The sequence below is a fragment of the Planococcus citri genome, chromosome 2, assembly GCF_950023065.1.
Source record: "Planococcus citri chromosome 2, ihPlaCitr1.1, whole genome shotgun sequence".
Lineage (NCBI taxonomy): Eukaryota > Metazoa > Arthropoda > Insecta > Hemiptera > Pseudococcidae > Planococcus > Planococcus citri.
The window spans coordinates 76,620,046-76,632,848 of record NC_088678.1 but is presented as its reverse complement, the minus strand read 5'-3'; the positions used below and the strand labels follow the sequence as shown (position 1 = coordinate 76,632,848).

At 35.8% G+C, this 12,803-nt stretch overlaps 1 protein-coding gene across 2 annotated transcripts; it reads left to right on the top strand.

The window, feature by feature from the left end:
• Positions 1-375: 375 nt before the first annotated feature.
• On the top strand, positions 376-11,603 carry LOC135837796 (carboxypeptidase N subunit 2-like). 2 transcript variants are annotated; one of them, XM_065353186.1, is made up of 2 exons: positions 376-532; positions 9,642-11,603. In XM_065353186.1, exon 2 carries the CDS (start codon positions 9,669-9,671, stop codon positions 10,530-10,532), a length of 864 nt encoding a protein of 287 aa, XP_065209258.1. In that variant the 5' UTR covers positions 376-532; positions 9,642-9,668; the 3' UTR covers positions 10,533-11,603. The 2 variants fall into 2 exon arrangements, with proteins under 2 accessions (XP_065209258.1, XP_065209257.1); XM_065353185.1 differs by having other exon boundaries at positions 416-626.
• Positions 11,604-12,803: the final 1,200 nt, after the last annotated feature.

The following is a 12,803-nucleotide window of genomic DNA, read 5'->3' as shown; positions in this document are numbered from 1 at the left end:
ACCCATTTTTATCTAACGGTTGTATGGCACTTTTTTCAATAATCACGAATATTACGAGGTAATTTTAGGTTCAAATTTCTTCAAAAATACTCGAAGCACATCTTCTTCAAAATATTGAATTGTTTTGGAAATTTTAAGCTTTTTTAATTCGTTAGGTGACAATTCTTCAAAACTCACCGAAAATGGTCGAAAAACACTATCGCCGATTGAATTTCTCGAGAAATCTTATCAACTTTGATAGATCACCACGTCAGCTTATAATGATTCAACAACAATTAATTTTTTCTCAAAATGGGAAGGAATTTCATTGCGCGATACTGTGCCAGCTTTTTTTCTGCAAACATTAATTCAATGGACGATAAACGAATAAGTAGATAAGCACGTAACATCCATTTGAGGAAGCACGATTTCGTCACTTGTTTTTCCAACTAGGTAGCTGCTGCGATGTTCTCGTCAGCGTTAAAATATGTAATATATGCGTTTTTGATAATACCAGTTGACGTGATAATTTTTTACTTTTAATGTTTTATACGTGAGTATATCAATAGTTTTTCGTGTGTTGATTTATTAGTTTTAAGGTCTTTGTTTCATTGAATTACCTACATCCAATAAACAAGTCGAATCTGGTGAGTGTTTCAGTCGTTTATTCCATTTACTGGATGGTACGTGCGAGTTATAAATAATTAGTGAGGCTATTCTCGGCTTCTTCCTTGAGCTAGAGAGGAGTGCGGTGCTTAAATATATTTCTCAGAGAATATATTTGAAAATTATTCGTACAGGACTGTACTAACAAACCCTACAAGTTCTGCATTTGTCCTTTTTATACAATTTATCAAAATATTCTGTTTTTTACCCAATTAGACTTCGACCACTCTACTCGTTCTCTGAAAAAAGTTGCGAAGTGTTTGCAGAATGTCGGCCATGAAAATTGAAATGGTCAAAATATTTTCAACACCCCCTCCCCCCTCTTGGAAAAAAATCTTGGAATGTTATTGAACCTCCTTCCTCTCTGTCTCCAGAAAAGAAATCATAAAACGTTTGAAAAATGTCCTGCCAAAAGTCCTGCTAAAGTATCCGCTTTTCCAGTTTGAAATGTTGTTAGACAACTTGAGATTAGATATGATCAGATGTGAATAGATCTTATCCGATCAAAACTCTTCTGATGTGACTAGATCAGGTCAAATCACCTGGAAAGTATATTGTATTGAATTTTTTCGGAAGTTCAAAAAGTACCTGTAGAAAGAAACAGAAATTAATATCAAATCTCATGAGTGTCATGACTCATGATCGCAGTTTTAATTGCTGAAATTGATTTTTCGATTTTTGGCAAATTTTTTAAAATCCAGAATTGTTCATTTTTCTGAAATACTCGTAATACTTTGGAAAAAATGGACATATTTATGACTCAGTGAAAATGATTAAAATCATTAATGAAACTAAAATCAACTTCCGATAATTGAATTTCGATATTTATAGCCTTTCTAAAAGCATTCAGTCCGATTTTAGATTTCTCCAGAATTTATTTAATTTTTCCAGAGTGCATGGAAACTGGTTTGGGTAGATAGAATATCGAGCTTTAGCGTATTCTCGACCTGCTTAAAAGGTCTAGCCACATTTTACTCAATTTATAGGTGGACACTTCGAGTGTTTTTTTTTTTTAATTTTTTCCAAATGGACGCTTCCCATATTATTATTTTTTTCGTTGCTCTGAATTTTTTTCTCCATCTACATACATTGGAGCTATCTGCCTGGAAATCGGTTGAAACATGGTCGTGAATGAGCCAAAACTTTGGTGTCAGCAGTACAAATTAATTTCCGGGCCTTCTGGAGAAATCAGAAATCACAATAAAGACTCCAAAATGCTCCGAATACACGACGAAATTAAATTGGAGAGGGAGGGATATTGGTTTCACAACTAATTTTATAGCCCAGTGAAAACAATTTTTGTGTTAATATTGCCTTGCGTGGTGTAGTGAACAACATACTAAAATCCCTCGCCCCTACCCCTGGAGCTAACCCCCTACAGTGGATCAAAGCCCTCCAAAATCATTTTTTTGTCAAAAACTTCTAAAACATCAACTTTTGAGTAAAATGAGCTCAGTTATCATTCAATCTCCTCTTGAATACCTATCAAATGAGCTATCGACCAACTCTCTAGCCCTGGAGGTGGGGATGATGCTAAGACCTCCTCAAAGTGACGTGATTTTAATAATTTCACATTAAAAAATAAGAAAAAAAAAAGGACGAGAGATGCAATTGCCCTGCTGAAAGTGATCATTCGAAGAGCAAAGAGCCCTCATAGAAGATCACTACTAGCGACTTCAAAAAATTACTAGCGTTTCTGAAAAAGTTACTAGTGATACCGAAAACGTTACTAGCGCTTGTACTGACGCTACTAGCGACCAACTCGACACTACTAGCGACCAGCTCGACACTACTAGCGACCAGCTCGACACTACTAGTGACCAGCTTGACGCTACTAGCGACTGATTCGGCACTACTAGCGATCAGCTTGGCGCTACTAGCGACTGTCTCAACATTACTAGTGAATGATTTAACGTTACTAATGACCAAGCCGACACTAGTAATGATTGAAATAACGCTACTAACAGATATGGCAGGTACCTATACAATTGGTGAAAAATAAAAATTAAAGAATTCCTAAAAACCATGTTTTTTTTTGAAATTATGAATTATTGAAAAGTTTCCGCTTGGGCCAGATCATTTTCCTTTTTCTTTCTCTGACCAAAATAAGATAGCAAAATTGACTTCTCACATCACAAATAATGCGATTTTTTAACTTGATTTTTTTTAAAAAAGGGTCCTCTGCTGCATTTCAGTCAAACTACCAGAAATCCGGAGAGGGAGGGGAAGGGAGAGGAACGGAAAAAAGTCCATGACTTTTGCAAATAAAGCCTAAATTCCAGTCGAAAAATGAAAAAAAAATCGAGGTACCAGCCCCCTCGGAGGGAGGTGGAGGGGAGAAGATCGGAAAAAAGTCCATTTTTGCGAATAAAGCCTAAATTCCAGTCGAAAAATGAAAAAATTTTTGAGGTACCAGCCCCCTCGAAGGGGGGAACGAGGGTAAGGGGACGAGGAGGGGCCCATTTTCGCAAAGAAATATCGAATACGAGTGTACGATATCCATTTAATTTTTATCTAGAAATATTAACACACCAAAAACTCAGTTTTAATTTTGTAAAAAATCATCAAACTTGAAATTTTTTAAAGTCCAGAGTGCTAAAAAGTGCATATAAATGTTTCAAACACCTGAACTTCCAACTTCCTCAGTGGCCTAGTTGGTTAGGCAGATGACTAGAGAGTGAGAGGTTGCAGGTTCAAACCCCACCCCAGGCATGAAATTTTTTTTGATTTTCAAAATTTTTTTGGGGAGAATTCATTGTTCTAGGAGGGTCTACGAGTAAATAGCTGTCATTAACATGTTTTTGCCATGATTTTCAGTGCAAAATGCGCAAATTTGCGCGTGTCACTACTATTGACAAACGTTACTAGTCACTAGTAACGTCTGTCAGTAGTAGTGACACTACTTGCCGAAAAAGTTACTAGTGTTTTTTTTTAGTAATGACGCTAGTAGTGATTTTCTATGAGGGAGCACTGAATGTAAATAGGGAAATCATTGCTTGCTTTGTCTATTATGAGAAAGCATTTGATCGTGTCAACCATGAGAAGGTGTTGGAGATCCTGAAAAAATACAATAGGTATTGATGACAAAGAACTGCAAATAATCAAGAACCTGTACTGGGAGCAAAGCGCTAACATCAAGATTGGAACTGAGTACTCGGAGAACGGATGTGGAATAAAGAGAGGTGTGAGGCAAGGATGCCCCCTCTCACCCAGGTTGTTCAACCTGTATGCAGAAGAAATAATGAGGGAAGCGTGAATCGAACAAATGGGATTCAAGATCAACAGCAAGAGAATAAACAAAATAAGCTATGCAGATGACAAAGTGATACTTGCTGGGACAGAAGCACAGATGCAGAAGATGATCGACCGAATTAACAGCGCAGGATTAAAATATGGAATGAAAATAAACGCAGGCAAAACCAAGGTGATGAGATTTACAAAAGAAGATGATAAACAGGTCAAAATCAACATCGGAACACAAGAAATTGAAAATGTAAACCAATTCAGATACCTTGGAGCACTGATAAACAAGGATGGCAGAGATCATAAAGAAATTAAATCACGGATTGGAATGGCAAAACCCGCTTTCAACAACCTTGCCAGCACTATATCTGAGAAAGAGAATTATGCGATGCTCTGTATGGACCATTCTGAAGTATTCCTGTGAAACATAGACTATGAGTGCAGAGTGCAAGAAGAAAATATCCGCTTTCGAGATGTGGTGCTATCAAAAGTTACTATGGATCTCATGGAAGGACTTCATTACCAATGAGGAAGTATTAGCAAGAATAGGAGAGGAGTGGAAAGTCGTAGTTGAAGATATCAAAAACAGAAAGCTAAAGTATTTAGCTAATAAAATATGAGAAAACGGTATTTTCATGCTAGTGGTACAGGGGAAAATCCAAGGAAGATCAACGAGAGGGAGGAAACGATCGTATCTCCTGTAAAGGAGTGAGACAACAACGATAACTTGGGACTTGGTACCTGTTCTAATTGATCAAATAAAATAAAATTTGTGGAATGGTATTATTTTGGGAGCTAGAGTTGATCCCTGGAGTGGGGATGGTCAAAGTTGAAAATTACAGAAAGATTACTTTTTGGAGGGGCATAATGTGGCCTCAAATGGATGAAAAAAATTGAAAATCATACTTCAGCTTTGTAGGTCATCCGTCATCCCCACTCCTTTCAAGGTGGAAAACCACAATAATAGGGGGAAAATATGGGTTTTCCCAGCTTAAAAGGAGTTGGGATAACCTAGGAAGCTGAAATTTGGATACGCTGATCACAATTAGAGCACTGACAAATGGTATGATTTTGAACCTTTTTCATCCATTTGAGGTCATTGTAAGCCCCTCCAAAAATAAGACTTTTCTGTAATTTCCAACTTTGACCCTCCTTACTTCAGGGGTCAACTCCAGCTCTCAAAATAATCCCATTCCCAAGTTTAATGACAAGTCCCAAGTCCCATGTTATGAAATGTAAAATTATTAAAATCACTTCATTTTGAGGGGTTCTAGCATTACCGCCCCCCGGGGGGGGCTAGGGAGTTGGCCGATAGCTCATTTGATAGGTATTCAAGAGGAGATTAAAATATGATCACTGAGCTCATTTTACTCAAAAGTTGATATTTCCCTATTGACGATATTTTGTAGGCAAATTTGCTGGCGTATACCAGTCTCAAGAAGTCGCCTTTAATTTGCCAGGGAAGCGCCACACATTCGTTTCACCAAGATATTGCATCAACAAATCACTGGCGAATCGGCGACAAAATGTTTAACATACCGCAAACAAAGTATTGACGAATCGTCACTGTTTCATCAATATTTTGCTCGCATTTATAAAGGGTAAAATACCACAACATTTATTTATTTATTAATTTATTTCATTGCATGAAACCACCAAACACTGCAATTTCTCACACACCCAACACACCAACCTCACACAGTCCCTCAGCCCACCTCAAACTCACTTTTTTCATCTGAGCCAAAGATTTCCAAGTTCAACCAGCCAAAAAACTGAAAACCCCATAATATTTGGGGAGCTGGGGGCTGACACAGGAAAACAACCACACCACCGGCCCTGGGAAAAGGTGCTGGGGCAAAACGTTTATTAAAATTTCATTGTGATTGAATATGGTTGGAAAAAACTCAACGTATCACATTATCAACACTTGAAAAAAAAGTACTTTCAGCACACTGAACATTGACACTTTTTAAAATAAAAAAATCACTTCTACACAACACTTATTGAAACACGTATGTAATCTAAGGCTCTAAACATTTTTAAAAATCATTTTTGGTACACAGCGCATACACATGACACACGTTTATTGTTTTAACAGACAACTCCAAGTGGATGTTTGTCTCACAAGTGACTGGTTTGGCAGTTAATCAGTTCTCTCTGTTCAAAAATGCGGAGTTATTTATAGATTATCGGTAACGCCAGCCACCAACCGGATGTTGACGTCACCTCACAATTCAAATTTCGCGAATATTTGTGATGAATTCATGGCGAATCGCATTGAGCTGATTTTTCCATTAAATCAGAAATAAAACACAGGTTGGCGATTGCGAATCGTCTCCGTTTCGCTATCGCCAAACTTGTTCAGAATTTGGCGTAGCAAAAACCTTGCTTTTCGCTCCGAGCCTCCAATCAAAGCGAAAAGATGACGAAAATATTGGCAAAAGAGTACCTATGTATCGTTGATTGGGTTTAGAAGTTTTTGACAAAAAACTGATTTTGGAGTGCTTTGATCCACCGTAGGGAGGGTTTGTTCTAGAGGTAGGGACGGGGGATTTTAGTATGTTGTTCACTACACCACCCTAGACAATATTCACCAAAAAAAACTTTGGTCGCAGTTATGCTTTGGTTCACCCATTTTTTCCGCTATTTGACTTGATCTACCTTCAAAAATCAAAATCAAAATAACCTTTATTAACAGACTTTACATAAAATGTTACAGATTAACTTAAAATAAATGTTTACAATTTACTCAGCTCCGCTATACCCGAAATTGGGCAAAGGACTCTTGCAAACGTGCCCACTCGTTCCTCACTAAAGTTAGTCTGCCAAACTGTTTGTGCCCCAAAAAACTTCTGAAATCATCTTCCCATCTAGACCTCTGCCTACCTACTCTTCTTATTTTGTGTCCCAAGTACCAAAAGGTTACTTTATGGGTCCACCTCCCATCCCTCATTCTCCCGACGTGACCTGCCCAGGTCCATTTTTTTCCTCCTAATCAAATGAAGCATATTGAGATTGTGTTTTAATTTTATTTTGATAGTTCTTATCTTAATTTTATCTCACAGTTTTACATTCAACGTTGATCTTTCAATTGCATTTTGAGTTACTTACCTCAATTCTTTTTGACAATTTGTTTGTGAGAGCCCAAGTCTGGGATCCGTATGTTAGGGTTGGGGTGACGAAACAGTTGAAAATTTGGCTTTTATGATAATTTGAAAAAGGTCCTTTGAATATGTGTTTAAGAGACCAGTACTTTTTCCATGTTAATGTGATTCTTCTGTTTATTTCTTTCTCTGTACTGTTTTCCAGAGCTATTATTTGACCCAAGTATACTGCTTCTGTTACCTTTTCTATTTTTTCATTTCCAATTGTTATGTTGGTTACAGTGTCTCTAGTCAGAATTTTCGTTTTAGTCATGTTAATATTAAGCCCTGCTTCTTTTCCTACTTCATTTAGGTCACTGATCATCTGTTTCAACTCTTCTATGTCCTCAGATACCAGGGTTACATCGTCTGTGAATCTTAGATTTGTAATTCTTTCCCCTCCTATTAATATTCCTTTATTTTTCCACTTCTCCTCAAGTTTCCTGAAAATATTTTCCAGGGCACTGATGAAAAATGCTGGTGAGAGTGGGTCTCCTTGTTTTACCCCTTTTTTGACAGCAAAATATCTCCCTGTTTTATCTGTGATAATTCTTGTTCTTAGACCTGAGTACATTTCCGCTATTATTTTTGCTAGAATTTTTGAACTAGATAATCGTGCTTAAGGGAGTCAAAAGCTTTGGTAAAGTCTATGAAGGCCAGATGTATGTTGAAATTATATTCGTTGCTTTTTTGTATAAGTAGGTTTGGTAGGATGTTATCATCTTTTTCGTCATATAGATCCGAGTAAAACTCTGTTGCTAACTGGTTTATTGCTTCCCTATTATAACATTTGTTACCCTTCTTATCTGTTAAGTATGTAATCCATGACTTTCCTGGAAACAGTTTTTTCTTAATTGTTTTTGTGCTCTTTGTACTGTTCAAAATTTTGTTGATAATATTAGCTTTTTTCCAATAGTTGAATTCTTTAAGTTTTTTCTTCACCAGTTTGTTTAGCAAATTTAGCTCAATTTTCTCAGTTTTTGTCTTGTTTTTAATTCGTTTCATTCTTTCTCTTTGATTTATTAATGTTTTTAGCTCTGCTGGTAGGGTGTTTGATTTTTGTCTGGTTTCATTAGAGGTGATTCTTTTCGTAGCTTGCTTTATAATTTCAGTAATTCCATTTGTGTGGTTGTTTTCGAGCATTCTGGACAGTTCTAGTTGGTAGGCCTTTGTATTAATGTCTGTTGATTTTTGTATGGACTAGATTTGATTAAAATGTGATTTTTTTGGTGACGTTTTTATATTTAGATCGCATGATACCAGTCTATGGTCAGAGTTATAATCAAAATTTCTGACTTCACAGTTTTTAACATATTTAACATCGTTAGATGAGATAATATAATCTATTTGCGTCCTAAACTCGTGATTTGGAGCTTCCCATGTCCAGATTTTGCCCTCCCTTTTTTTAAATTTTATATTCCAGATACCCAAGTTAAATTCCTCACAAAATCTCAACAATCTCCACCCCCTCTCATTTCTCTTTCCATAGCCATATTTCCCTATTGAGAATTCATCCATATTTTTACCTTTACCTATCTGACTATTCAAGTCTCCTATAATGAATGTATCTTTAAGCTTGTTGTTTCCTAGTATACATTTCAGCTGATCATAGAATCCCTCAATCTCTAACTCGCTTGAGGCTGTCGTTGGAACGTATACCTGTATTATTTTTATTTTTTGATTACCTACTTGAACCTCTATTAGTCCCATTCAATCAGACACTGTTTGGAATTCTACAAAATTTTTAATGATATCCCTACGAATAAGAAATCCTATTCCTTTTTGCTCCCCAGAACTATCAGAATGCACCAACAAGTGGTTATCTTTTGTATTTTTAATTGTTACATTAGGACGACGAACTTCAGACAAACCTAATATATGAATTTTACTCTTTTCAAATGCTTCTTCCAGTTCGATCATATTTTCCTCTGTTTTTAATGTACGTACGTACGTAGAGTGGCTATTCTTAATGGGACGTTTGCTTTTTAGTCTTTCTTGCCCTTGGTGACCAATCTTTCTGGGCAAGCGTAATCTACCTTATTCATCATAATTTTCAGATACCTATTCACTAAATAAACGCTTGAAATGGCCAATTTTGGATTTCTAAAAAATTTACCAAAAATTAATTGAGCATCTGAAAAAATTGGTACTTTGAACCCCCACCTAATTTCGTCATGTTGGGGCATTTTGGAGTTTTGGGTGTGATCTCAGATTTCTCCAAAATTTCGGATTTCCCTAGAAGGTGTGGAAATTAATTTGCACCGTTAAAAATGGAGTTACTACTTTCTTCAAACTCTTTTTTAGGATCCGAATTCATACTTTCAAAATATGTATCAAACTTGTTGAAAGTTTTCAAGGTTTGAATTTCGCAAGTTTTTACGAATAAACTAACTGAGAATTTTCCCAAGAAGGGTATTTTTGAGGTCGTGGAATTGTAAAAATATCATCTATGATTCAAGTTTACTCGACGTTCGTACAATTTTTTATTCTGAGGTTGATTAGTTCTCATAAAATTATATCATTTCATTTATTGCTACTCATTTCAGCTAGAAATTTGAGAAGAAAAACAACGGTAATTGATTTTTCAAATTTTACATTTTCCGATTACAGGTTATGGTGCAGTAGAAAAGGCAGACCATGATTGGAGCTGTGAAGAATATCATTTTTCTGCTTCTGGTGTACGCTTGGACAGAAACATACGCCACGAAGCATGACTGGATGCAATGCCACGATGTCGTGAACGGGTGCATTTGCAAATGGGTCGGCGGCAGGAAAACGGCGACCTGTACGAGGGCTTTATTCACCGATATACCGCAGGGTTTCAGCGACGAGATACAAAGTTTGGTCTTAGACTACACGGAAATCAGAACTTTGAAGAACGACGCGTTCAGACAAGCTGGATTAATCAATTTACAGAAGATTTCAATGAAATATTGTAATATTCGTGAAATCGAGAAAAACACGTTCGCTGGTTTGAGCATCGTCATCCAGATCGATCTGTCAGGCAACCAGATTCGTAAACTTGATCCGAAATTATTCGTCCCGACCGAGAAATTACGACACGTGTATCTGAATAATAATTCGATAGCGAGGCTAGAAGATGGTTTATTCGTCGATTTGAAGTTCTTGCAAACGGTCGAATTTGAAGAAAATCAAATTTCTTACATCGGGCACAAAGCGTTCGATAATATTCCTCAATTGAAAAATGTGAAATTAAATAACAACCAGTTAAATCATCTGAATAAAACGATATTTGAGAAATTCACCGGTTCGTTGAAAAGTCTAGAGTTGAAGAACAACCCGTGGAAATGCGATTGCCATCTTCGTGATTTCGTGGTTTGGTACACGGAAAGGCTGTACACGGATCCGATTAGTTGTTTCGGACCCGGATATTTGGCTGGTTTGTCGTGGGATCAAATCCAGCCCGAGCAATTTGTCTGTAAGGTAGATGTAGGTACTTTTTTTTCTTTACTAAAATTGTGGGGGAAAACATTTTTTTAGTAAAAATTTTTCAAAAGACTTGCTTTTTGCCAGAATTTTAAAAAATACAATATTAAGGTATTGTGAGTGCATATACGAAAAAAAAGTATGGGTAATTTTTATTATTTTAGCATAGTAACCGGATCACATTCAAAAATATGGTACAGTTTGTTCCGAAACTCTGTATGTCTGTCTGGTATGACTTTTATTTATTCTAAAATGTGAAAATTCTGACGAAGAAGATTAAAATTAGCCTAGTAGGTTGATATCTTTCCATAATTTGGCTCGAATATTGGGAAGATGTGTATAAGGAAACATTTTCAAAACGCGAATTTATCTACTCGAAAAATGAGCTATTTGCAGGGTGAAAACTGAAAATGAAATTCAGCGTCAATTTTCTAGATTGAACGACTGTGTTATTTTTCACGTGGAGATAAGTTGGTTTTACTGGTTTTGTCATTCTTCAAATTTTAGTTTTCAATTTTATAAAATTTAAAAAAAATGATCACTCAAAAGATTGAATAGCATTCTTACTTTTGACGTGAAAATAAATTGATCTTGTTGGTCTTGATGTTCTTCAATGTTCAGTAACTATTTAAATTTAGGAACAGGGAAGTAGTATTGGCTTAAGTATTCCCTATTTTTCACTCGTCGAATCGATTGGGAACGGTTTGGAACTGTTTTGAACAGCTCTTTTGGAGCCTGCAGCAAAATTTCCGTCCTAAAATTCTCGCTATGCCTTGAATTTAAAATGCCAAGTCACGGGCGCTATTTTCTTGAGTTATTATATTTCAACAAAAATTTAGAATTCTGTATTCTTCTTCAGCTTTTTTTTTCGATTTCCCATCACGGCTGCTTGGGTATTTATCGTTCACTTGGTAGCGTTAGGAGTTATCTCATGTTTCCGCCAGCTTGATACTTGAAAATAGTTTTAATGATTTGGATGTGGTTTAGTCATTATTATAACATACCTACTTATCTAGATATTTAACAAACAGGAACTTCATTTTTAAAAAAATGCTAGATGGTAATATTTGTATCATGCAAATTAAATGACGCATTTCGAAAAAATAAAATTTTCATTTAATTTCTTATCTTCTTCGTTATGGAAGTGGGTACTTATCGTTGATTATTTTCTAAAATTAGTCATTCTGAGAATATCACTGATTTGCTGTTGATTTGTTTTACCATGGACGCCACTCCGTGTCAGTTTTGAATAATTATTATACATATTGTTCAAAAATGTTTCGAAAAATTAGATTCCTCAATTCTGTTTTGCAGTAATTCAAGTTGAGTAGCTCTTTTTTATGTGGATTGAGAAGAGTAGAAAACTTATTTTAAAAGTCACTGTGTCCGATTTTAGGCAGCGAAAAGAAAAGCTTCAGAGTTGAGATCAACGCGAAGCTGTAGGAAGTGTGTCCTTCACGACATTGCGAAAAGTTGTGGCGAGCAAGTTGCCCAATATTAGCTTTGATGCTTTTGTCAGTTTTATAGGTTTCTTTCGTTGTTCGTCGAAGTACCTGCCAAAAAATGTGAAAGTGGCTCAAATCTATGTACAATTTTTTTTCGAGGTTTAAATTTTCCATTTGACTTTTTTCCTACACATAAAAGTTATTGAACGAAATGGAAAACAATTTCCATGTGAGCATAACTCATCAATCGGTCCCTTCAATTCCTTGACTAGGCAATCGTGCATATGGGAACTTGAAATAAATTGCCTACGCTGTCGATGGTAGGAGATTATTCTGGGGGGGGGGCAGTTTACAGGGCTGCATTTTCACCCTATTTTCAGCATTTTTTTATCGTGAACTAGAGAATCAAAAAATTATTTTCTGGTGATGTCCAAAACAAAACTAATTTAAAGTTGCAGTTCTTCGAAAATTATCAAAACAAATTTTGATGGGAATTTTTGAATTAATTCTGATATTGTGACTTATTTTGATAGGATGATATGCCACTTTTTCAAGAATTTCGAAAATAATGACCCAATTATACAGGTAAGTAAGTACTTGAAATCCTTCATTAGTGCTCGAAAAAAATTTTTAAACGAAATTTTCGATTTTCTGTCGAATATTTGAACTTATTTTGATGGTTTGCTTGAAACCTTGGAAAACTACTGAAAATCATGAGTTAATTTTGGAGTTGAAATTCTTCTGCAAAAGTGTTCATGAAGAGGGAAGAGGATTGCTTTTAATCCCTTCAAAGTTTTCGAAAATGATGAGAACAATTTTTCGAATTGGAGAATTTTTTTGATTAATTTTGAAAACAAGAATTCTTTGTATCGTAACCATC

Bases quoted from the DNA above. Each gene is read 5' to 3' on its own strand.
- LOC135837796 (XM_065353186.1), top strand. From the start codon at position 9,669: ATGATTGGAGCTGTGAAGAATATCATTTTTCTGCTTCTGGTGTACGCT.